General features: G+C 42.2%; 1 protein-coding gene across 5 annotated transcripts in view; it reads left to right on the top strand.

The window, feature by feature from the left end:
* The window catches only part of tab3 (TGF-beta activated kinase 1 (MAP3K7) binding protein 3), a 261758-nt gene that overhangs the window by 70530 nt on the left and 164074 nt on the right, over positions 1–27154 (top strand). For 3 of the 5 annotated variants that reach the window (XM_038802258.1, XM_038802253.1, XM_038802254.1), the window contains exons 2-3: positions 15991–16186; positions 25583–27095. In XM_038802258.1, coding sequence (XP_038658186.1) covers positions 16085–16186; positions 25583–27095 — 1615 coding nt within the window. In that variant the 5' untranslated portion in view covers positions 15991–16084. Of the gene's footprint in view, positions 1–15990; positions 16187–16252; positions 16589–25582; positions 27096–27154 lie in introns of those variants that run through there. The other 2 variants (XM_038802255.1, XM_038802257.1) reach the window with 2 other exon arrangements.

Genomic DNA, 27154 nt, shown 5'->3' with positions numbered 1-27154 from the left:
CGCCGTTTGTGGAGACCAGTACTGAACAGCACTTGCCTGAGCTGTCTCGGGTCTAAGACCTGAGGTATTTCATTGTTAAGCAAAGCATGAGTGCGTGTCCAGGGTTTTGTACAAATCAACGTCTACTTTTTATCAAAAATAAATCTGGTTTGATTTATTACTGTTAGCCCAGAAGTGCTCTAACAATTAAAACCTGTTGTAATTGTGTGCTTTTCCTCATAACTAGTAGCCCAGATTTGAGAAGTAGAGCTGGCTATTGTTGAGCAGTGCTGCTTGATTCAGTTCCTTAATTCAATAGACTGCCACCTTCCCAAGATTAAAAAAAGATCAGTTAGCTTACTCTGGTACAAAATAATATAAATGTTCAGTTCACATCTCGGGAATCTGGATTAACTAGGATTTGTAGCAATTATAATAATTGGCCACCAATTCCACTTGTTTGTTTTAACGCCCTTTTATAACTTTGTTTGAAGCTCTATATTATCCCCAACTTTTTTCTGTAGTTGCCTCCCAAGTTTGAGGTTTAATTTTCATTATATTCTTGCATGTGAAAACTTGTATGATGAGGAAGTACAATTCTGTTCTGTGCAATTAAAAAAAAACATGTACATGGACTTGACTGTGCAACTTAATTCTAAAAATAATTCAGTGGCAGGAAACAGTTTTTCAGTGTACATTTTTGCATGTAGGATTTACACTGCTGTAAGATTCAAGATTGTTTGCAAGCAGTTGTTAATTCTTGGCCTCCCTCCTGAATAAGTTGTATCAGAGTGCTTGAATTGTTTACAAGTCCCAATTTCTATCCAGTGTGACACAAATAAACTATCCTCCTCGGCCTGCCTACAGTCTTTACATGTTTGACTGCACCATCCTCTTCAAATGCCTCTCCATTGCCATTCAACTGGATACGATTGTACTGACTTCGTTCTATTCTTACCTAAATCATCTACACCAACTTTTATTCACACTCACTATTGTTACGACTCCCTGGGATAGTGCACGGTCAATTCCAGCCTCACTTAACCTGGAATCGCAAAATAATTGAAATAAGTAATTATTGGAAAGACACGCAAAGTCTTTGACCCTTGACTGCCCAATGTCTACAGTCGCCAGGTTTTTAAAGTTTTATTAAAAAACTTTAAAGTACCCAATTCTTTTTTTCCAATTAAGGGACAATTTTAGTGTGGCTAATCCACCTACCTGCACATCTTTGGGTTGTGGGGTGAGACCCTTGCAGATACGGGGAGAATGTGCAAGCTCCACATGGACAGTGACCCAGGTTCGGGATCAAACCCAAGTCCTCGGCGCCGTGAGGCAGCAGTGCTAACCACTGCGCCACCGTGCCGACCCAGCTTCTTAAAGTTGAATGCAATTAATTTTATTAATAACAATAACTGTAATTAAATATAGTAAGAAGTCTTACAACACCAGGTTAAAGTCCAAAAGGTTTGTTTCAAACACTAGCTTTGGGAGCACTGCTCCTTCCTCAGGTGAATGAAGAGGTATGGTCCAGAAACATATATATAGGCAAATGTAAAGATGCCAGACAATGCTTAGAATGCGAGCATTTGCAGGTAATTAAGTCTTTACAGATCCAGAGATAGGGGTAACCCCAGGTTAGAGAGGTGTGAATTGTCTCTCGCCAGGACAGTTGGTAGGATGTCGCAAGCCCAGGCCAGATTGTGGGGGATGAATGTAATGCGACATGAATCCCAGGTCCCGGTTGAGGCCGCACTCATGTGTGCGGAACATGGCTATAAGTTTCTGCTCGGCTATTCTGCGTTGTCGCACGTCCTGAAAGCCGCCTTGGAGAACGCGTACCCTGAGATCAGAGGCTGAATGCCCTTGACTGCTGAAGTGTTCCCCGACTGGAAGGGAACATTCCTGCCTGGTGATTGCCGTGCGATGTCCGTTCATTCGTTGTCGCAGCGTCTGCATGGTCTCGCCAATGTACCATGCTTCGGGACATCCTTTCCTGCAGCGTATGACCGAGTCGCACGAGTATGTACCGCGTACCTGGTGGGTGGTGTTCGCGCGTGTAATGGTGGTATCCATGTCGAGGATCTGGTACTGAGTCGGTTGTGTCCCGTGATGTCTTTTGAGTGCGGCCTCAACTGGGACCTGGGATTCATGTCGCATTACATTCATCCCCCACCATCTGGCCTGGGCATGCAAAGTCCTACCAACTGTCCTGGCTTGAGACAATTCACACCGCTTTAACCTGGGGTTACCCCTATCTCTGGATCTGTTAAGACTGAATTACTTGCAAATGCTTGCATTCTAAGCATTGTCTGGCATCTTTGAATTTGTCTATATATATTTTTCTGGAACATACCTCTTCATTCACCTGAGGAAGGAGCAGTGCTCCAAAAGCTAGTGTTCGAAACAAACCTGTTGGACTTTAACCTGGTGTTGTAAGACTTCTTACTGTGCTCACCCCACTCCAACGCCGGCATCTCCACATCATGTAATTAAATATGCAGCAAATACAACATTGACTATTATCTGATTTCTAACCCCTCTCCCCTGCCCCTTTAGCTCACCCCCACTCTACCTGCACTCAAAAGGCAAACACGGGACACAACCAACAGAGTACCCTTCGTCGTCCAGTACTTTCCCAGAGCGGAGAAACTACGACATCTTCTTAGCAGTCTTCAACACATCATCGATGAAGATGAACATCTTGCCAAGGTCACCCCCACACCCCCACTACTTGCCTTCAAACTACTGCGCAACCTCAAACAAACCATTGTTTGCAGCAAACTACCCAGCCTTCAGAACAGCGACCACAACACCACACAACCCTGCCATGGCAATCTCTGCAAGACGTGCCAGAAGAGGGGTGTAAAAATAATAAGTAAAAAGGATAATAGCCTTTGTTTCAGATGGTTGTCTTCCAGCACACCTTCCTACAATCTAGGCTTTTGGTTTGAAGTTTCTGCTTTCAGCCTGTAATGATTTTCACTGTAGATTCATTCAGGTCTCTTCAGTTTTAAAAATACAGCAGCTATTCAGCTTTTCTGGAGAAAAAAAGAGAGCATGAGAGCAGCTTCTTTCCACCGAGTGCAGGACCTGACTGTGCTTTCCTTGGTTCTCTGAAAGATCGCCCCATTCAGGTAGGATCCAATCACTGTCTGTTACCAGGCAGAACACTGCCTTTTGGCCAATTCATTGGCTGCCAGCCAAGAGACCCACCGACCGACTTCTTGGGTGCCAAAAAGCATGTGTTGTCGGAAGGCAAGCACAGTGCAGTGTACTATGTTGTAACATTTGAGTTCCTGACTTCCTCTGTTCGATACATCTATTAAACGTCCATAGATCAAAAATGATAACAGCAAAACAAAAAAAGGAAAATAAGGACATGAACTGAAAGGGCCCCTATTCTGTCCCAAGGGATCTATCGTGGATCCTCCTATTTCTGATAAGGCAGCAACTTCTGAATACAGAACATCAACTTCCACATGTACATTGAAGACCTCACCACCCAATGTTCCCTTCAATTTATTTCAATCCACGTACAGAATTAATGTTGTCTTGTGCACCCCTATCAAGGTAATATACCGATATGCACCACTAATAGAAACTAAAAAAATAAATTATATTTTTAAAAGTTACAGAAGGTTTGTAAGGTGGGAGAAGCAAGGGATATTAAAATGAGGGATAATTAAGAAGGTGCACTGTTTGCAGTTTAATTTAAAATCAAAATTTTATCTCTGCAAAATTTTGCGGAGCTTTTTAGAATCTTCGCTTCTCTTCCTTTAAGGCAAAAAAACAAAATTGGTTTTCTTGACATGGGAAACAAAGTATTTTATCATTCATGTACGGGATAAATATTTGTGCTTTATGTTTGAAATTAGATTATGGGAGGGATTCTCCAGTCCCTCAGCTGCGTGTTTCTTGGCGTGCTGTTTGCTGGCGGCAGGATTCTCTCTTCCCGGTGTTTGTCAATGGGATTTCCCATTGAAGCCACCCCTCGCTAATGGGAAACCCGCGGACAGCAGTGCGCTGCCTGCAGGAAAAGTGAATCCTAATGGCTGGAGAATTCTGGCTATGGGTATATCTCAACTTGATGGTGTGTTTTTTTTTCTACCTAGCCTCTTTATGGAATACAAAATATACAGATTCCCTGTGACATACTATTGAACATTTTTCCTTTTATTTTGACATTTTTTGATATAGGAGACCACAAATCACTTTCATTGGAATGAGATTCTGAGCCAGTAGTTGCCAGTCTAAATGATGGGGCCGATAAATGTCCCTGTCCAAGAACTTCTTTCTCTTCAGTATATAAACACTTGAGTGATAAAGGCAGAAGTGTGAAATGTGATCCCTTTTAGCATGTCCAGGTGATTTTCTTTCCATCTCTCCCCTCTTGCCATTTCTGCAGCCATCTTGTTTTTGAACATTCCTGCTTTTGGGTCCCTATTCACACTTGGCTCCTGACCACCAAATTTTCCCTCCAGTCCTCAATATTAGAGGAAATTCTCAACACTTCCATCTCCTCACACACTGTCGCACTTCATTTGCAATCAACTGGCAGAATTACCTCCTAAACCCAACCTTTGACCTGTCAAATTACAATCCCATTTCCAACCTTTGTTTTCTTTGCAAAGTCGTTCGTTGCCTTGCCATCTCCAAAGTCAGTATACATCTTCTGCACAACCCCACATTGGAACCTCTCCAAAAAGGTTGTAAGATCGCAGTGCCAGGGTCCCAGGTTCGATTCCCGGCTTGGTTCACTGTCTGTGCGGAGTCTGCATGTTCTCCCCACGTCTGTGTGGTTTCCTCCAGTGCTCCGGTTTCCTCCCACAGTCCCAAAAGATGTGCTGTAAGGTAATTTGGACATTCTGAATTCTCCCTCTATGTACCCGAACAGGCGCAGGAATGTGGCGGCTTGGGGACTTTCACAGTAACTTCATTGTAGTGTTAATGTTAGCCTACTTGTGACAAAGATTATTATTATTAGTAAGTTTGACCACAGCAGTTTGTGTTGTAACTGTGGTGCACTATCCCTCATTAGGGGGCTCACTACATGCCCTCTCCTTTGTTGCCATCTGAGTGTGATGGCAATGTCCTTCAACAGATAATTAAATTATGATGATGACTTGGTTTGACTGTTGGCCAATAAACTGGCACGGAAGTACTGGGCTTTACGAGACAGACAAACAGAGGGGTGAAAAATCCCCTAGTCGCCGCACTCCGGCGCCTGTTCGGGTACAGTGAGGGAAAATTCAGAATGTCCAATTCACCTAACTGCGCATCTTTCAGGACTTTTTGCACTGGATTTTTAGAGATTTCATTATAGAGAGCGAAAATCAGAGATGCTTCTCCAGCTTCTGAGCTGAAAGTGAAACTAAAACAACCTAGTCTTAGTGGGGGGGAGAGAAACATTCCAGATAAATCACAACCAATCACCACCGGTTGCCGGCAAACCCCAATATTTGTAACAGCAAAAAAGCGGGGGGGGGGGGGGAAACAGGGTTGTCGTGTGGGAGCACCTTTAAGAAATGGGTGTTTATAAATGGGTGTGTACTGCGGTTCTCTCTGCCATCAAAAGACTATCTCTTGATCATTTGGTGAATTCAGAATTATAAATGTTTTCAGTAGTGACTTTAACCTGATGTGCTTCTGTTAAAGGTTTTGTTTCTAAGTCAAAAGGAAAGCTTAAAGGATTACTTCGTGTTGAATTTTCTGGGGGTTGTATTTGAATTAATGGTTGCTAAGATGTTCACTATGTTTTAAAGAGGTTAACTTGAGTTCATAGAATAAACATTATTTTGCTTTAAAAAATACTTTTCCCTTTCTACTGTACCACACCTGTAGAGTGGGCCGTGTGCTCCCCATACCACAATCTAGAAAAAGCTGTGGGTCAGGTGAACTCCATGATACACTTTGGGGTTCTCTAAACCCTGGCCCATAACAGAGTTTAAACAGAAGGATCCTTATAACTATTGAGAACAACCCAGCTTCTGCACAATCATCACATAACTGAACTCCCTCAACCCTGGTATCATTCTAATAAACGTCCCCATCACCCTCTCTTTCTTGAATACATGTATAAAAGCAATGAAGGAAAGCTCCTTAATCGATGCAACAAATTTCAGAACCGTTTATGCATTTCCTTTGTATATAGGAGCAACCCGGGTTGCCACCTTGTGTGTCATCTGGTGCACGTCACGTACAGGTTTATTAAGTCAGCTGCTATAAGCAGACTGGCAAAGGTGTATGTGACGTCATGAAATAACCACATACTAACTTGGTACACACTTCTAGGACCCCCTTCAATACAGCTTTGAATGCTTGCTTTTAATATTTGAATGCATTTAAGTAGTACAATACACTGGGTGAGTTTTACTTTCTTTTGAGGTCTGTGGAGTTTTAATTCTCTCACATTCAGAGTTAGTACAGGTAGATGTTTCACTATGGCCTTTGAATGTTGATGTTGGTGAAGGTAAACCTGTACTCCAGGTAACCCTTGCTGTACTGTGAACCTGTTTTGTGAGTATCAATTATTTCCCACCAAACCAGTTCCATACTTGCTGTTCTTTGTTGTAAAGGTTGCCATGTACGTGTTTTGAGAAATGAGCACAATTATCGCTGTTGCTAATCTGAGACTGAAGTCTAAGTAACCCAGCAAGATTTCCCGCATAAATGGCAGTCTCGAATGCAAACTGTTATTGGGAAATGAACAGGCAATGGAAATAATTAATAAAAACTGTAGTGTGGCATTTACTGTTGAAGTGAAGATGTTTTTGAATGGAGCAGTAGAAGTGTGCGTGCATCGTGAAACCTAAATGTCCTGGTTTTGCTGTCACTGCAGGTGGTGTTCTGCATTGTTAATCTTCAGAGTTGGAACTGTTTGTAGTAGACCAACCTGGGTTGCCTAGATGTGATGCTTGCCGAAAGTGACTTTGGTTCTTATCCTGAGTTGGATGATTTTGTATTGGATGCAAACATGTTATCCCTCCCTAATTCTTTTTTCTGGCTAAAAATTTCACACTGTTGGTTCGAATGCATGTGCAGCTTCAAGTATCATAAATAAATCTGAGCATGTGTGAAGTTGTTGAAATAGATGGTCAGTGTTGACTGCTGTATATTTGATTTGGAATGGCATCTTCAGTTAATTAAATATTGCAGGTGTTGTGACTGACAGGAGAAATAAAATAGCGTGCCTCTGAATGATTAGAAATGTAGTTTCTTCTGGATGACCTTTTTGAGGCCATGTCCAAGGTTGTCAGAGTCGAGATGTGTGATGGAACCCTATCCATCTGTGGCAGTCTTCGGGTGTCAGATCATCCAGAGCTCTGGTCAGGCAAGGGAGCAGACGCTTTTGTCTTCGCCTCACTGATTGAGAGATGGAGACTTCTGCTAGGCTGGAAGTTGGCAGCACTACCTAGCGTCTCGGAGTGGATCTCAGACCTGACCGACACAGAATTCTCGATCAGGGGGTCGGAGGGGAAATTTCACGGCACTTGGAAGAAGTTCACGAACCTCTTTGAGGACCTTCTTGCAACCAGCATCTAATGGGGGAGTGGGGATGGGAGAACACCACCGGCACAGAAGGGAGTGGATGAGAGATGGGCAAGGAGGCCATCAGCCTCCTAAGGGAGGGTGGGCGCACACAGACCCTCCCCACACATGCAAAACCGGGGAGGCGGGTTACCCTAAGTCCTCTCGAGAACACAATATGGGAACAGAACTCCCCCATCAAAACGAGTGCATATATAAAGAAAGTCAAGACTTCTGACATGGACTGTAAATATTAATGTAAATAACAATGTGAGCACGGGAACATTGGTCACAAGGCAAAGTGACAACTGTTTATACAGATGTATATTGTTTCCTCGTTTATTTGTGTGTGTATATATGTTAAAATTCAATAAAAATATTTTTAAAATAGTATTTTCATAAGCTCCAATACCAAGCTTGCTACTTCATACTCTCTGAGTATCTACCGTATCCATGCCCTTCACAATCTTGTACACCTCAATTATTTCCTTTTTTACTAAGTTTTAATGTGATGTGGCCAAAGTTTGATTAAGATTTTGTGTTTGGAATCAGCAAACTAAATTGCGGAATTTGTCAGTTTTTACCTCCTGAGAACAATTAAAATGCAACTTGCTGGAATTCTGAGGGTAGTTGGGAGCATATGGTAATTACAATGACTGAGTCAACCAGAAGAAATTATTGTTTTTAATTCCAGATGTTTGCCAATTTGTCATCTTAATCTATTGATTTAGCTCTTTTTTTCCTCTGGCTATTTACAGCATAGATTTGGCATTTTAAAAAGATCTGCTTGTCAAACGAACAAAACTTCATTTGAGTGTGTTCTATAATTTTTGATTTGCTTGACAAGATGAGACAGAATCACAGAATAATGCAGTGCAGAAGAGACCCTTCAGCCCATCTTCTGTACCAACGCATGAATGACACCTGACTTGCTTACCTAATCCCATTTACCAGCACTTGGCCCATAGCCTTGAATGTTATGACGTGCCAAGTGCTCATCCAGGTACTTTTTAAAGGATGTGACGCAACTCGCCTCTACTACCCTCCCAGACAGTGCATTCCAGACTGTCACCGTTCTCTGGGTAAAAAGGCTTTTCCTCAAATCCCCCATAAACCTCCTGCCCCTCACTTTGAACTTGTGTCCCCTCGTAACTGAACCTTCAACTAAGGGGAACAGCTGCTCCCTATCTACCGTATCCATGCCCTTCACAATCTTGTACACCTCAATCAGGTCGCACCTCAGTCTTCTCTGTTCCAGCGAAAACAACCCAAGCCTGTCCAACCTCTCTATAACTTGAATTGCATACTCCTTGTCAAATTACTCCTAAAGTGTATCACCTCACACTTTTCAGGGTTATATTCCATCTGCCACTTTTCTGCCCATTTGACCATCCCGTCTATATCTCCTGTAACCCAAGACACACCTCACTTAACCACTTGGCCAATCTTTGTGTGATCCGCAAACTTAAGTGATCCTACCCCCCACATTGTCATTCATATAACCGACAAATGACTAACAATAGGGAACCCAGTGCAGATTCCTGTGGTAAGCGACTGGACAGTCACTAAAGCAGCCTGTCATCAGCCATTTAGCCTACAGCTAAGCCAATTTTGAATCCACCGTATCAAATTACTCTGCATCCCATGTGCATTTGTCTTCTTTAGAAGTCTCCCATCTGGACCATATCAAAGGCTTTGCTGAAATCCATATAAAGTACATCGACTGCACTACCCTCATCTACACGCCTGGTCACATGCTCAAAAAATTCAATCAAATTTCTTGGGTCTGATCTCCCTCTGACAAAGCCATGCTGATTATTCCCGATCAAACCTTACCTCTCCAAGTGGAGATAGATTCTCTCCTTCCGAATTTTCTCCAATAGTTTCCCTACCACTGACATGAGACTCACTGGTCTGTAGTTCCCTGGCTTATCACTTGCTGTCTTTAGCACTGTGGAATAATGAAGATATAATTTGTGCAAACTTGCATCTCAACTTAGGTTAGGTGGGTTGGCCATGCTAAATTGCCCGTAGTGTCCTAATAAAAGTACGGTTAAGGGTTGTTGGGTTACGGGTTGTTGGGTTACGGGTTGTTGGGTTACGGGTTGTTGGGTTACGGGTATAGGGTGGATACGTGGGTTTGAGTAGGGTGATCATGGCTCGGCACAACATTGAGGGCCGAAGGGCCTGTTCTGTGCTGTACTGTTCTATGTCTATGTTAACTCCATGTTTTAACCCTGTCTAATTATAGTTCCATTTAAACTCCACAGTAATTTAACTGCCGGCATTAACCAGACATGTGAACTCATTCCCATTGTACCCACTTCTGGCCTAGGGGGTCTAGGCTTTGAAGACTATGCAGAAGAGATTGACTGGAATGGGTCCAGGGGTCAGGGATTATAATTACGTGGAAAGACTGGAGAAGCTGGGCTTCCTCAGTAGAGAGGCGACTGATGCATATGGGATAGGGAAGTGAGCCGCACCTCAAAATGTGCAGAGACCGCACTTACACAATGACTGGAATGAGTGATGCTAGCCACATTGTGGGAGACATCTTCATTCCGTACGAGATACAGGCATAAAGGCATGACTAATGTGTTCAGTGATGTCCCTTGAGCTGGCTCTGTGTGAGATCCCTATGGATGTGTGATGGGTGTGTGAGTTGAGAGTGATGAGGTGAGTGACTTCTGTAATTTTGTCTTTTAAAAAGCTTTTGGGCAGTTATATGGGTATTGAGGGATATAGGATATAGAGGGATATAGGCCAAATGCGGGCAGTTGGGACGAGCTTAGTGTTAAAAACTGGGCGGCATGGACAAGTTGGGCTGACGGGCATCTTTCCATGCTGTAAACCTCTATGACTCTACGATTAAAAAGAGATTTGATTATGGATTCTCCTGTGCTTTGGTTAAGTGTTTGCCAATTATTCACTGTCGAGTTTGGCATCGCCTCAACGTGATGTAAATCTTGATTTGCACACCCAATTGCAAATATTACATATGGAGCCATTGTTGGTGGGATAGGTGAAGGCACTTTGTGGTGTGCTGTTAATATTTGCAACCAGCTCTGCATGCCACACTTAGGAAGAATGCGAAGACTTTGGAGAGAGTACAGAAACTATTCATGAGAATAGTTCCAGGGATGAGGAACTTCAGTTGTGAAGATAGATTGGAGAGGTTAGGGCTGTTTTCCTGCGGGGGTGGGGTTGGATATTTGGTAGAGGGATTCAAAATAATGATAGGTCTGGGCAGTGTAGAGAGGGAGAAACTATTCCCACTTGTGAAGGTATCTGGAATGAAGGCGTGCCAATTTAAAGTAATTGGCAAAAGTGCTGTGAGAAACATTTTCAGGCAGTGTTAAGGTCTTCTGTAGTTGGAAGCAGATTCACTCAGCATTCAAAAGGCTGTTACTGAAAATTAAGAATGTGTGCAGGATTACGGGAGAAGGTAGGAGACATTTGGACAGCTGGTGCAAACAGAATGGGCTGAATGGCCCCGTTTTGCAGTGTATTAATTGGAATATTCTTTGCACCCATGTCCTGTAGGGACCTGAATCTTCTCAAATGACGGGGTTGCTCAATGTCAGAGACTTCTTCATTCTGTCTCGGATTGTTTTTCTTTCATGTATTGGGGTACAAGTTACGAACTTTAAGATTGGCTTCCAGAATGCCTTTGTACCTGAGTTTGGCTGCCCTCTGGTGTGGGTTCCTCTGCTCAACTGGCTGTGTAATAGTTGCTCAGTGGGATCCCTCCATGTGAACCTCATGACTAACTCAGCAAATCTGGCCTTTGATGCGCATGCTCTTTAGACCAGGTACGTGGCACCTTGTGGAAGTGTTTGTAGTATTGGGCTCTTTATTTCTGGGATAATGTAACTATGCTCGAAACAGTTCAGAGCAGCTTTACTAGACTAATACCAGGAATGGGCGGGTTGTCTTTGCAGGAAAGGTTGGAGAGGCTAGGTTTGTATCTACTATGAGAAGAGTAAGCGGTGACTTGATCAAAACCTTTAACATCCTGAGGGGTATTGGCAGGTGGATGTGGAAAGGATGTTTCCTCTGAGAATCTAGAACTACAGGTCACTTTTAAAATTATAGGGTCACTCATTTAAGACCTATGAAGAGAAATTTATTTTCTGAGGGTTATGAGTCTCTGGAACTCTCCCTCAGAAGGCAGTGGAAGCAGAATCTTTGAATATTTTTAATGCGGAGTTAGATAGATTCTTGATTAACAAGGGGGTGAAAGGTTATCTGGGGTAGGCAGGAATGTCGGGTTGAAGTTTCATTCAGGTCAGCCATGATCTTATTGAATGGCAAAGCAGGCTCAAAGGGAAAAGGAGCCTTATTCATATGTTCGGGATTTTATCCTGCCTCTTGATGTTTCAGGTGGATCTTGTGTTGGAGGTGGAATTCATTTGGTTGTTTTTATGTGATGCCGGTAGGTTGCCCATGCCTCTCAGCCATTGAAAAGTGACTGGAGAACTACCGCTTGGTGGACTTTTATCTTTGTTTTGCGACAAGTTCCATGTCCTGTGCAAAACCTCGGAGTGAGATTTGATAGAAGTATTCAAAATCATGAATGTTTATGATCAAATAAAGAAAACTGAAATGTTTCCAGCTAATTGGTGAAAAAGCTAAAACAGATATGAGGAAAAATTTGTTTTTACAATGACTAAGTAGGATTTGGAATATACTCAGTATGGTGGTGGTCACTCGCAGCTTTTGTAAGGAATTGGATAAATAACTGAAGAAGAAAAAGATTGTTGGGATATGAGGAATAGGACTAACAGGATTGCTCTTCGAAAGAGCTCACTCACGTGGGCCAGACGATAGCCTGCTCGACCAAACTATTCAATTTGGTTCTATGATCATCAGTTGTTTTGCAAACTGCTATTTTTGTGGGAGAGGAACCTGAGTGACACTTCACTGGAAAGGATTTGTTGTCCTGCCAGTTACAATGTGAAGTATTTGATATTTAGTTGCTGTAAATTGAGTAAATGCTGTAGTATAAAATGTCTCAAGTGAAGATAAATTATTGATTTGCCCCAAGACAGTATGGAAGTAACAGGTGCAGTTCAAGGTAATTTAAAAGTATCACAGAAGGATCATAAACTTAATACTTATTGTTTCTGCAGCTACATGGAACCTAAGTATTAAGTAAGTTTAGCAAAAGCACTTGGTAGTACTAATTTTTGTTTCATTCTATAGTCTAGCTTCCTGCTACATATACCTCCAATTGTGGCCATTTGACATTTGTCCTTCTGTAAGCCGACAATGGACAGTTGTTTGCAAGCAGTTGAACATCTAATGGATGCTAGGATTCCACTGAACATGTGGAAAAACTACAGCACACTTACAGATTATTTTTTGAATAAAATTATTTCTGCTGTTCCATAATCGCTGTAGTACTATACTTAAAATGATGAGAGAATTTTCACAAAGTTTGTGCATTATTTTGAATGTGCAGTTTATACAAACCTATTACTGAGATTGGACACCTTTAAACTGTCCTTGTATACATTTCCTTTGATGAAGGTCCACAAAGGCTACAGTATATGCCCTTCTTGGGCCTGAGGTCACCACCAAAATATAAGAAAGAAGTAACAATGCCCTCTAGTGTATTGGCAGCAAGTTACTTGGAAGAGGTTGTTACAAATTGGCTTATATAAAATCTGATGGAGGTAGATTGCAATGTAAAGCCCTACCACAAGGTTTTGAAAGTATTGGCTTTGTAATCCCATGTATCACTATACTCATTAAAAATAATATGAAGAACTAGCTGTCAGTTAGCAATAATTAGTGTGTGCAATTTAATAATAATCTTTATTAGTGTCACAAGTAGGCTTACATTAATACTGCAGTGACGTTACTGTGAAAATCCCCTCGTCGCCACCCTATGGCGCCTAATGGGTTACACTAAAGGAGAATTTGGAATGTCCAATTCACCTGACAAGCCCATCTTTCGGGACTTGTGGGAGGAAACACACGCAGACACGTGGAAAACGTGCAAACTCACACAAACACTGGCCTAAGCCGGGAATCGAACCCTGCTACTGTGAAGCAACAGTGCGATCCAATATCCTAAATATGCATGAATAGCGTTATTTTTTCTTTCAACTTAACATTACCAGAACGTGAAAATGCTTTGCTGCTTGTACTGCTTTGATACTAAAGTCAACATTGTGTCTCTGTTATATAAATCTGAAATGAGTGAGTCTTTATTAGACCATAAGACATAGGAGCAGAATTAGGTCGCTTGGCCCATGCCTCTGCTCCGCCATTTAATCATGGCTGATATTTTTCTCATCCCCATTCTCCTGCCTTCTCTATATAATCCCTGATCCCCTTATTAATCAAGAACCTATCTATCTCTGTCTTAAAGACACTCAGTGATTTGGCCTCCACAGCCTTCCGCAGCAAAGAGTTCCACAGATTCACCACCCTCTGGCTGAAGAAATCCCTCCTCATCTCTGTTATAAAGATTGTCCCTTTAGTAGCACACGTGGTTAGCACTGTGGCTTCACAGAGCCAGGGGTCCTAGGTTTGATTCCCTGCTGGGTCACTGCCTGTGCAGAATCTGCATGTTCTCCCCGTGTCTGCGTGGGTACCTCCCACAGTCCAAAGATGTGCAGGTTAGGTGGATTGGCCATGCTAAATTGCCCTTAGTGTCCAAAATTGCCCTTAGTGTTGGGTTACTGGGTTGTGGGGTTATGGGGATAGGGTGGAGGTGTGGATCTTGGGTAGGGTGCTCTTTCCAAGAGCCGGTGCAGACTCGATGGGCAAAATGGCCTCCTTCTGCACTGTAAATTCTATGACATAAATTCTGTAACACCACCGAGGCAGCAGTGCTAACCACTGCACCACCGTGCTCGTATGAGGATTGGTTCTCAAATTCTTCATTCCAGGACCATTCTTGTGAATCTCCTCTGGACCCTTTCCAAGGCCAGACCGTACTTCTTTAGATGCTCATAGTACTCCAAATGGGGTCTGACCAGAGCATTGTACAGCCTCAGAAGTATTCCTGCTCGTATTCCAGCCCTCTCGACATGAATGCTATCATTGCATTTGCCTTCCTAACTGCCGACTGAACCTGCACGTTAATCTTAAGAGAATCTTGAACAAGGACTCCAAAGTCCCCTTGTGCTTCTGATTTCCTATGCATTTCCCCATTTAGAAAATAGTCTATGCCTCCATTCCTCCTTCCAAAGTGCACAACCTCACACTTTTCCACATTGTATTCCATCTGCCACTTCATTGCCCACTCTCCTAGCCTGTTCAAGTCCTTCTGCAGCCCCCCTGTTTACTCAATACTACCTGTCCCTCGACAGATCTTTGTATCCTCTGCAAATTTAGAAACAGTGCCTTCAGTTCCTTCTTCCAGATCATTAATGTATATTGTGAAAAGATGTGGTCCCAACACCGATCCCTGAGATACACCACTAGTCCCGGGTTGCCATCTGAAAATTACCCCTTCATCCCCACTCCGTCAGTCAGCCAATCCTCTATCCATGCCAGGAGGACGGCACGGTAGCACAGTGGTTAGAACTGTTGCTTCACAGCTCCAGGGTCCCAGGTTTAATTCCCGGCTTGGGTCACTGCCTGTGTGGAGTCGGCACTTTCTCCCGTGTCTGCGTGGGTTTTTCCGGGTGCTCCGGTTTCCTGCCACAAGTCCCGAAAAACATGCTGTTAGGTGAATTGGACACTCTGAATTCTCCCTCTGGCCGAGCAAGCGCCAGACTGTGGCGACGAGGGGCTTTTCACAATAACTTCATTACAGTGTTAATGTAAGCCTACTTGTGACAATAAAGATTATTATTATCTTACCCGTAACACCATGGGCTCTAACAGTCTCCTGTGATGGTCTCCTATTATTGTAACTAATAATTAACCAAGAAGAACCGCTTCCAAAACAAGTCTCCAATAATAACTTGCCAGGTAACGTAATGGCTTTTTTCTGAGCTGCAAGTCTCTGCATCTGTGAATGTATAGTATCTTTTATGCACATTGTAATGTTTCAATGGCTGTACACATTTAAATTGCGTTGTAGAGTTAACAAGCATTGCTTTTCTGTAGTTGCTCAAAGCTTGAGATTCTAGAGATATTTAAAATAACCAAATTTGTTTCTGCATCATTTACCTTGTTACTTTAGATAATTCAGCATTTTCCTAAGAATGCTTAGCATCCACTAGATAAGGGAAGAGCCTTCAACACATTTAATGCCTGCTAAGTATCATACAAGTTACTGCACTCTAAATGCTCCAGAATGAATTACAATTGGAGAGATTTTGCCTTGATGGACATAAGTACAAGTGTATTAATGATCTATTAGGGTGCAACTTATTTAGGGTCCTTACATTCTATGAATGTATATGCCCATAATACTAGAGGAGTTGGGGGTAGCCTGTGTATTTGACTAGCAGTAAAACTCAGCTGTGTTATCCGTTCCTCAGATTTTCACTTTATTTCGTCTTTCTCTCTGTACAGAAAATGCCAGAAGGGTCGGAGGACTGTAGGCACTGGCAGGCCCATTGACATCCATCCCCTGTAACTGTTCCAGTAGATCCATCCAATCCTGACAATGGCGCATGGCATCCAGCAGATTGATATGCAGATGCTGCATGACCTCCGGCAGCGCTTCCCTGAGATCCCAGAAGGAGTGGTGTCTCAGTGCATGCTGCAGGTACTGTGTTTAAAATAGGACCCATCAGCTGCTAAATATGTTTTTATTTTGAAACAGCAGCAAAGTAAAAGCTTGATGTAGTCATGTGTTCTTTGTGCTGCTTTAAATTATTGCATAGATAATTACAAATTACCTCCAGCTATGGCTTGACAATTGCTTGTCCCCAACCAATTGTCTGACATTGTAACCTGACACATTTGCAACATGCCGAATGTATATAATTTGCACTGAAAAGAACAAAATACTTGGGATAATTTTCAACAAGAATGGACGTTTATGCACTTGTGTAAAAGGAACAGTCAGCCAAACAGATGAAGAAAAAGCTCAATAAAAATAAAAGATGCCCAAACTCTGGGAACCACAAGGAGTGTGTGTATTTGAGGTGGAAGAAAACCTCAAAGGGTGAGTTCTGTCAAGTACAACATACTTTCACTGTTCTTACAGTTTCACAAGAGTGGTGAATGTTAGTTTGTTTCTAACTTTAAGTTTACAAAGTAGCAATATTTCAAGGAGACTTGTAAGAAAAATATTGGGGATTATTTGCAATGCAATTTCTGAAATGTGTCCAATGTGAAAGATTTTCAAGTGCATTTTATAAGGCTGCTAACATTATGAATACTTATAATTAACATTACCTATGGCAGGTGAGATATATCCCAAATACAAAGGAGGTTTTGCAGCACTTGCAGGTTAAACCAAGTTAATGTTTCAGGTTGATTACCTTTCATCGGAACTAGGGAAAGTTAAGAGATGTAACAGGTTTTAAGCAAGTACACTGAGACAAAGAAAGAACCGGGAAGGTGCGTGATGTGGTTGAAAAGCAGAACCATGAAATGATAAAGGGATGATGATGCAAAGCAAAATTAGATGATAATGGGGGCAGGTAAAGAAACAAAAGATGCCAGTTGGAGATACAAATTGAAAAAGCATAATCATTACCAACTACTGTCAAAAGTAGTTTATTTTTCCGAGGAATATATATTCTTAATTGCTGAAGAATTCCAAAGAGGACATTTGGTATTGATTATGGCCATGAAGAAGTCACTAGGCACAAATGTAGTTCTGCAGGATGGAAAATGGTGTCAATTTTGCACTACTGGCTCCATGGCTCAAAATCAATTCATGACTCTCTTGAGAAGAAATTCCTTATCTATGTTTTTATTGGGCTACATCATATTCTGAAACTCCCTCCCTAGTTCCAGATTCACTCATGAGAAGAAGCATTCAACATCAATCCTACCAATCCCCCTCTTGGGTTTCTTCAAACCAATGATTATAGGCCCAAACTGTTCAACTCATCCTTACACTGCTGTATCACAGCGCCAGGGACCTGAGTTCGATTCTGACCTTGGGTGAGTGTCTGTCTGGAGTTGGCATGTTCTCCCTGTGCATTTGCGTGGGTTTCCTCTGGGTGATCTGGTTCCGTTCCACAGTCTAGAGATGTGCAGGTTAGGTGAATTGGCCATGATCAATGTGCAGGGTTATGGGGATATGGTGGGGGAATGCGCCTGGGTAGAGTGCTTTTTTGGAGGGTGAGTGCAGATGCAATGGGCTGAATGGCCTTCTTCTGGACTCTAGGGCTTCTGTGGGTGTTGAGGGAAAAATAATAAAGCTATTTGGCTGTAGTGTACTTCACCCTCACTCATGAGAGACCAGACAAAGACTCTTGGATTTAAAAACTAGCCTTTATTTACAAGCTGTAGCGCAGACTATCGGCATGCTAATTAGGACACCAAAAAAGCCCAGATTCAAGAATAGTACAATTATATTTTGAGATTTGATTACAGGAAATTAGAATATACCAATCATTTGTTCCTGATTATCTATGCCCAATCATGACTATTGATTAAGGTTGCATCATGCATAGTACAGGAGTAAACTTAACTAATCACATGGAAGGTCAGCATGCTATCATTGCAGAAGCACACATGTTGTCTTGCAATAACTGATATCGGTGGCTCAATATCTGGTTGTAGCCATTAAATCATCTCCCTTTTACTATTAGTAGATTTACTGGGGCTATCACAATGGTATCTTGTTACACATTGTAGAATAGACCTTGAATTGTAGCATATGCAGTTTCTCTGCCTGAAAACTGGCTTCTCAGAAACACATGGTGTCCTTGTAATATCTGTTACACATAGCAATTTGCTAGTCTGAAATTGAGGAATTCAGCTTCTCCAGTAAAATGGTGGAACTGTAGGTTTTAAAATGGTTGCAGTATACACTCTTGTATCTAAGGATGCCGAAGTTGTTTTCTTCGGTAGGGAAGAGAAACCCCTCATCCCAACAATCAAGCCAGTGAACCTTCTCTGAACTGCTTCCAATGCAAGTATATCCCTACTTAAGGTGTCCAAACTGTACCCTGTATTCTAGATGTGACCTTATCAATGTCCTATACATTTGTAGCAAGACCTCCATACTTTTATGCTCCCCTCCCCTTGAACATTCAATATTCAATTTTTGTTCCCAATGTGCCTGCAAACTAACTTGGGATTTATGTACAAGAACACCAAGGTCCCTCAGCATCTCTTCTTTAATATTCTGCTTTTCTGTTATTTCTGCCAAACTGGACAACATCACATTTTTCCACGTTATGCTTCTAGCTGCCAAATCTTTGTCCAACTCGTGTTCTCTTTAGAACTTTACCACCCACTTAACTTCATATTGTCAGCAAATGTGGCCACAACAGTTGGTCACTTCAGCAAAGTTACTAGTATGGGTTGTAAATAGTTGAGGCCCCTGCCCTGATCCCTGTGCCATTCCACTTGTTACAGTGTACCATCCTGGAAATTACACATTTAATCACTGTTAATCAGCTAGTCCTCTATCCATTCTGATATGTAATCCCCAAAACTATAAGCTCCTATCTTATGTAGGAACCTTTCATATGATACATTACAAAATCCCTTTTCGAAATCCAAATGCACTACATCTACTGGTTCCCCTTTATTCATCATAGAACAGTACAGCACAGAACAGGCCCTTCGGCCCTCAATGTTGTGCCGAGCCATGATCACCCTACTCAAACCCACGTATCCACCCTATACCCGTAACCCAACAACCCCCCCTTAACCTTACTTTTATTAGGACACTACGGGCAATTTAGCATGGCCAATCCACCTAACCCGCACATCTTTGGACTGTGGGAGGAAACCGGAGCACCCGGAGGAAACCCACGCACACAGGGGGAGGACGTGCAGACTCCACACAGACAGTGACCCAGCCGGGAATCGAACCTGGGACCCTGGAGCTGTGAAGCATGTATGCTAACCACCATGCTACCCTGCTGCCCCGAGGTATCATGCTTGTCACATCCTCAAGAACTCGAATAAATTTGTCAAATAGGATTTCCCTTCCAAAAAACAATACTGATTGTATTAAGATTTTCTAAATGCCCTGCTCCTACCTCCTTAATAATGTATCCTAGCACTTAACTTGTTAATGTGATAGGACATACAGATGGACAATTAACTTAACAGCATTAAACTTGAGTGTTGTATATCAGTCAAAAATGTGGGCCATTAAGTTTACAGTGAATTAAATTAAATTAGCAAAGGGATACTGAGAAAGGGGATCACAAGCTAGGCCAGCATTTGATGTCCATCCATAATTGCCCTTGAGAAAATGATGGTGAGCTGCTGCCTTGAACCACTGCAATCAGTGTGGTGTAGGTACACGAGAGTTCTGTTGGACAGGATGTTTCAGGTCTTTGACAGTGCCGGTGAAGAAACGATGAAGAAGTTGCAGTCAGGGTGGTTTGTGGCTTGGCAGCAAGCACGTGTCTAATGTCCTGGTCCTTCTAGGTGGTAGAGGTTGCAGGTTTGGTAGGTGCTATATAAGGAGCCTTTGACAATTGCTGCAGTGCATCTTGTAGACGGTACACGCGGCTGCCACTGTTTGCTGGTGATGGAGGGATTGAATGTTTGTTGATGGGGTACCAATCAAGTCGGCTGCTTTGTCCTGAATGGTATCAAGCTTCTTTGAGCAAGGTTCAAGCTATACTCATCCAGTCATGTGGAGTCAATTGCATCTCACTCCTGACTTGTGCTTTGTAGATGGTGGACAGGCTTTGGGGAGTCAAAAGCTGAGTTGCTTGCCACAGGATTCCCAGACTCTGACCTCTTGTTGCCATAGTATTTATATGGCTAGTCCAGTTTATTGTCAATGGTAACTCCAGGATGTTGATAGTGGGGGATTTGGAAATGGTAACACCATTGAATATCAAAATTTTTCTCTCTTGTTGGAGACCGTCATTTGCCTGGCCCTTTTGTAGCGTGAATGTTACTTGCCACTTATCAGCCCAAGCCTGGATGTTTTCCGGGTCTTACTGCAGATGGGCATGGATTGCTTCAGTATCTGAAGTCGTGAATGGTACTGAACATTGTGCAATGGGTGAACATCCTCAATACTGACTTAATAATGTCATTGAAGCAGCTGAAGATGGTTGGGCCTAGGACACCATTCTGTGGAACTCTGCAGTGATGTCCTGGGGCTAAGATGATTGGCTTTCAACAACCACAACCATAACCATCTTCCTTTGTACTGGGCATGACTCCAACCAGCAGTTTTCTCCCCAATTCCTGTTGATCCAGTTTTGTTAGAGCTACTTGATTTCGTACTTGGCCAAATGCGGCCTTCATGTTGAAGGCAGTCACCCCTGCGACACCCTTTTGTCCATGTTTAGATCACGGCTGTCAAAAGGAGTTAAAAAAGATGCAAGATATATATAGCAAGAACAGTAGAATACATGCCAGTAGAAGATCCTCCAAAGCATTACAATGCACTGACAGTAACAGTCTTAGAATGTTGCTTCTAGGTTTTATCACAATGCTACAGCAAAGATTTCCATGTATTAGGAAGGATATTGTGAAGGAATTACTTAAAGATAAGTTTAAGAAACATTATCTTATTGTCTTGTGAGAAGATAATTAAATGCGGACCTTATCCAAATTAATAGTGCAGGTAAGATATCTCAGCTACATAGATACAGAGATACATAGAAGATAGGAGCAGGAGGAGGCCTTTTGGCCCTTCGAGCCTGCTCCGCCATTCATCGCGATCATGGCTGATCATCCAACTCAATAGCCCAATCCTGCTTTTTCCCGATAGCGTTTGATCCCATTCTCCCCAAGTGCTATATCCAGTCGCCTCTTGAATATATTCAAAGTTTTAGCATCAACTACTTCCTGTGGTAATAAATTCCACAGGCTCACCACTCTTTGTGTGAAGAAGTGTCTCCTTATCTCTGTCCGAAATGGCTTACCCTGAATTCTCAGGCTGGGACCCCTGGTTCTGGACACAACTATTATTGGTAACATCTTCCCTGCAGCTGCCCTGTTTAGTCCTGTTAGAATTTTATACGGCTCTATGAGATCTCCTTCTTCTTCTTCTTCCCCCCCCCCCCCCGCCACCGCCACCATATATTGTGAATAGCTGGGGTCCCAGCACCAACGCATAATGATGATTTAAAAGTAGCAGCAGAGTATATAAATTGAAAAACATCATTTTGAACATTGGAAGCTCGAAAGGTTTGGGTGATTTCCAGACAGGATACTGAAGGAAGCAGGTTGCTGTTCAAATACAATTGGATTTAGTGGTAGACTAAACTGATTCTCATAGCCTGTTCTGATATTAGACTTATGCACTCGGGTACCCCACAGAATGCTGAACATTTATTGGAATAAGCTTGTTGAACAATCAATGAGAGAGCCTTTAAAAATTAATACAAAAACACAATATAACAGAAGTAATTGTGTAAATGCATCATTTATTTGGATTCTTTAGATACTGAAGTTACAAACAATGGATTTAATCTTAACTCTCCCAAAAAGGGTCTGTTATGGTTGGAGCAGAGGTTAAAATTCAAAAAATTGAAATCAAATCCAAGCTCGTCTGTTTTTAATGAAGTTGGGATGAGGAGAGGGGCAAGTGACAAAATCTGCTCACAGGCGATGGATCTATCATTTAAACATTATAAGAAGCTGCATGCCTTCATTTTAATAGACCCTCTATTTTTGTCTTCTATTTGTTAGGTTCGGGCGGGGGGGGGGGGGGGGGGGGGGGGAGGAGGAGAGAGAGAGAGAGCTCTGTCAGTAAACTTGGAAAATAAAAGGAAGTGAGAGAAGCTGAGTTAGAGATAATTATCTTTCAGCACTGCTTGTGGGCCAGGAGGAGGAATATTTCCTTTGGGTCCAACACGCTTCCCAGTCAGTCTTCCTGCTTCCCCACCAGCAATTGCATGCAACCCCATTCTTGCCCTCAAACGACCATCACCAAACCTACCCGCTCTTCTCAGTTATGGCCTTGTGCTGTAGGCTTCCTGTCCTGACTGACCTGTAAGTCAGTCATTCAGACTTTTGGCAGGTGAGAAACCAAGAAAAATAATTTTTAAATGTCCTGGAATTAAATATTGCTGGATGTTCAGGGAAATCCATTCTGATCTCAAAACAGCGAGGCCATCCCCTCTCCCACCCATTGCAGGAATGCCCCTTGGGGCTAAAACCCATGCTAGTGTTGTTATTACAAGGCACTGACGTATTTTTGTTGCTGTTATTGACTTAACAAAAATACTTACATTCAAGAAAAGTATTTGTATGGGAGTGCAATGTATGATTATAGTCTGTGTAGCAAAAAGTCTGCAATTAACTAAGTTATAGTCCTGTAGATGTGTTCATTAAGTTTTTATACAAATGGTTTTAATAGATTAACTCATAAGAGATGTTTCGAAGAAATGTAATGTATATCAAAACCATAAGCACTGCAAACTTATATATAGTTGAGTTTGAAGTTGGCCATATTGAGTTACGTGTGTGCTTCTGATACGAGGAAATTTCGCAGAATATTTTGCAGGATTAATATGAGATATTGTACCAGTAATCATGTGATACGGAAGTTCATTCTGACTGATCCTTCACATAGCAGAGTGTACATATATCTAGTGCATAGTTTATTGTGCCCTCCTGTGGAGGGAGAAGGAATTTTTATCCTGATCTCAGTATGAAGAACTCTAGCATTGGGAGAGATTACATTTAATTTCCTTTTTGCAGCATTAAGTATTTAAAAGTACCCAATTCATTTTTTTTCAATTGAAGGGCAATTTACAGTGGTCAATCCACCTACCCTGAGTAGGGTGATCATTGCTCGGCACAACATTGAGGGCCGAAGGGTCTGTTCTGTGCTGTACTGTTCTATGTTCTATCTTTGGGTTGTGGGGTTGAGATCCACACAGACACTGGGAGAATGTGAAAACTCTGCAGACAGTGACCCGGAGCCGGGATTGAGCCGGGTTCCCGGTGCTGTGATTCAGCAGTGCTGACCACTGCGCCACAGTGCCGCCCTTGAATTAAATATTTCTGATTAGCATAGCTTCAGCCAGGTAAAGTTTATTAATTCCCCTAATAAATGAACTTTGGTCTTAAGTAAGGACTAAATACTGCACCAGTGTGTTATTTTCTAATTCCACACCCAAATGTCCTCTGTGTAAAACCTCCCGTTTCATACTGGATAGTGTGTAATTTGTGCCGAGGAATCCTGCATATACCGGCGTTTGAATGAAAATTGCCCACCAATAAACTCCTTCCATATTGATTTGCTGATAAATGATCCAGGAATCATTGGAATCTGGGTCTGAAGGGCTAAAACTCTGTGTTGTCACCTAGATTTGTTTCAATTTCATTGAATTATCTATGCATGCCCCTCTCCACCATAGCCAAATTTTGCTTCCTGAAATGCTGTAGTATATCACATGCACTAGAAGGATAAAATGCAAAGTACGAAGAACATCAATTTTGATTTGTTAAATGATAACAATTTAGAAAATTATTTTTAATTGATTTGTACACCAGAATATCAACTTGCACATTTTTGCTTGGAGCCAAGACATATTGTTATGATTTACAGGCCAGGCATTCGACTTTACATTGTTTAATACAGTTGCAGTTCAAGATTTACATTAGGTTTTCTTCTAAACTGAATTTCAGTAAGTTGAACATTCTGCAGAAACTATATGACCAAGTACTTTGTTCCTTTGCAGAGGTTGTGTTTCTCAATGGTGCAATGAGGCAGTGCACCTCATGGTAAGGTACTTGAACCATACAGATTTACAGTTCCAGGTTTGATTCGTAGCTTGGTGAGGGGAGGAAAATGTACAGGATACTTACTACTAATTGTTATCTTGTGAACTCATTTTTTAAAAGTGCTTTCTGAGATGGAACTTGGCTGTGATTATCCTTGTGGATGAATAGTCTGCTAGTATTTACTGTTTCTATCAAATGTGAAGGATGGCTTTTAGAGAAAAAGTTAGCTGTCATTTGTTTTCCTTAGGTTCAACCTTTAGAAAAGTATAAGTGTATAAGGTGCATGTTAATGTCTATTTGAGTGAAAGTGTATTTAGGTCAAGTCCTGCCGTTTGTGGCTTCCTCTTTCACAAATTTGCTTATTCGTGCAAAAGTCTTTGTGCACCACATCACCCATTGTGTGCCCAAATGTTCAATTGTCCATGGTTTAAAAAGTTAAAAATTGAAGCCATCTTCAGAAAATGCCAAAAAAAACAAAAACACCTGAATTTTTTTCAAGAAGGTGTCCCTGACATGTTTCCTGCAGTAGAAAGTGCACACTGCATGCGCCGGCATGTGGGTGTTCCTTTTTAATTCTTGATTGCTGTCCACCTCCACGCTTTGTGACAATTTCTTTCTTGTTTTATTAAACAACTTGTCCAGTAAATTCCTCGGAGTTTATTAAAAACAGAGATTTAATTGCCTTTGATCCTTTATATATGTATAACTTTTGGATGGCTGGAACCTATCACATTGACTCCATTTGTAAAGTAAGTTCGTCGCTCACGATTTTGCCATTTGCGAGGTTTTGCGGGAATGTAATACCCACAAATGGTGAGACTTTACCTGCATTCTTTGGTTATTGGTAAACCACGATTCAAGACTGTCCCCAGCTTATGAGGCCTTCAGTTATACGTGACAATTTTTTTAACAGCAAACAATCTTCTGTCCTCCACCAGCCAACTTTGGCTTTTCAAACCAGTATTTGTACATTCCACTCGTGCAAAAATATCACGAGTGGCTTCCCCCCTTCGTGCTTAATCTGTGCTGCCTTCAAATGACTGTGCTGTTGAACATGCACAATTGCAAGTCCACTTCCCATTTCTGATACTCAACTCTTCCTCACTACTTTGTCAACAAGAATCACTCTTCCTCATCATGGCACTGCATTTTACTTTTAAAACCCCACTGTTTTTGAAATTTATTACATTGTTGGATTCTCTTCCTCATTGGATTCATATTAAAATTGTGCATGGTTGAAACTTTCCACATGTTAAAATATGAGTTTCAATAATGCCATCTTAACATTAACATTTTTTATTTCTCTTTTTCAATTAAGAATAACAGTAACCTGGAAGCCTGTTGTTTGGCCCTTGCCCAAGAGAGCAACAAATACCTTTATGGGGAGTTCCACAACCCTGATGACGCCAGAATGAGCAGGAACCACATGCTGCAGATTAATCTGGGTATCCAGCCACCAGCAACATACCAGGCAGGGGATGGGGGTCAAATCAACGGGGGTCGAACGCTGGTCCATAGCACAAGTGATGGCCATATTGATCCTCAACGTGGAGGTGGTAAACAACTTGTGCGATTAATACAGGAGCCGCATTCTGCCCCTGCAATTGTAGCCAATCCATCTGGCTACAACCCTTTCTTTGTAGGCGACCAGGGACGAAATACAGGTACGCCTCCCCCGCCATCTCAACAGCCGACTTCCCTTCAACCAAGCATGAACGCATCACCTATGCAAGGTGTCTCTCCAACATATCAGCCTATACCTCGATACACAATGAATCCTATCACCGTAACCGTGTCACAGAATGTGCCATCTGGTCAGACTGCTCCTACTGCTTTGCACATACATGGTGGTCCATCGCAGATGCAGAATACTCCCTATGGGATTGGTAATTCTATTTACATTAGGCCAGCATCTGGACGACAGACCCCTCAGAACACAGCTTGGACTTCGAGCCAGTGCCCACTTCCACAGTATAATCATCATCCTCCACCTGTTTATCAACCGCAGCAGACCTATCAGCCTTCTCAGTATTCTCCCAAACAGCCTCAGCTTCCTCAGCAAGCATTTCGATCGCCACCCCCATCACAGTTCAGCTCACCCTACAGTTCTCCACAGCATCAGGTACAAGCCAACCAACAAGGTCATCAGACTTCCCATGTCTTCCTGCCTATTAGTTCCCCTACAATGACACATCTCCCGTACCAGCCTCCACAGAACTACCAACAACAAAGCAGTCAATCATTGTCATACATCCCTTATTCTGTGTCTGGATTGTCTAAAGGTCCAATGAAAAATCAGATAGAAATCAAATTGGAAACACCCCAAAGATCTGGTGCCACCATTACACGAAGTTCATCCCCTGTAAGCAGTCAACCTGCTTTACGGAGTCAGCCTACGCTTTATATTGCTACCAATTCACCTTCCAGCTCACCGTCAAGAGGAATGTCGGGACAAATGAGTGTTGTTCAACCGCAGCCAGTATATAGTGTACCACCCACGTATATTCACCATCAACCATCACGACCCAGGTCTACAACTGCTGGCAGTAACCAAGTGAACTCTCCTCGTGTGGTTGTAACGCAGCCAAATACTAAATACACCTTCAAAATTACAGTATCCCCAAACAGACCCCCTTCAATTTCACGAGGGGTGGCATCGCCTACTTTTGACCCTGGGAGCATCTTGAATTTAGTCGATTGCCATGGCGAGCATCCTGGAGCCCCTGAACCGATACAACCAATATCGGCAGTAACGGGATCCAGTGTCAAACGAAATGAGGAGCAGCGGCGAACATCAAGTTCAGGATCAGATGACTATGCTTACACTCAAGGTATTGTACACTGTCTCAAAAGTTTGGTATTTTTATGTATTGTATTGCGGAAACTCAGG

This window comes from Scyliorhinus canicula, chromosome 7 (assembly GCF_902713615.1).
Source record: "Scyliorhinus canicula chromosome 7, sScyCan1.1, whole genome shotgun sequence".
NCBI classification, from domain to species: domain Eukaryota; kingdom Metazoa; phylum Chordata; class Chondrichthyes; order Carcharhiniformes; family Scyliorhinidae; genus Scyliorhinus; species Scyliorhinus canicula.
Note: the sequence above shows the minus strand (reverse complement) of the source record. Positions and strands in the feature narration are given on the sequence as shown.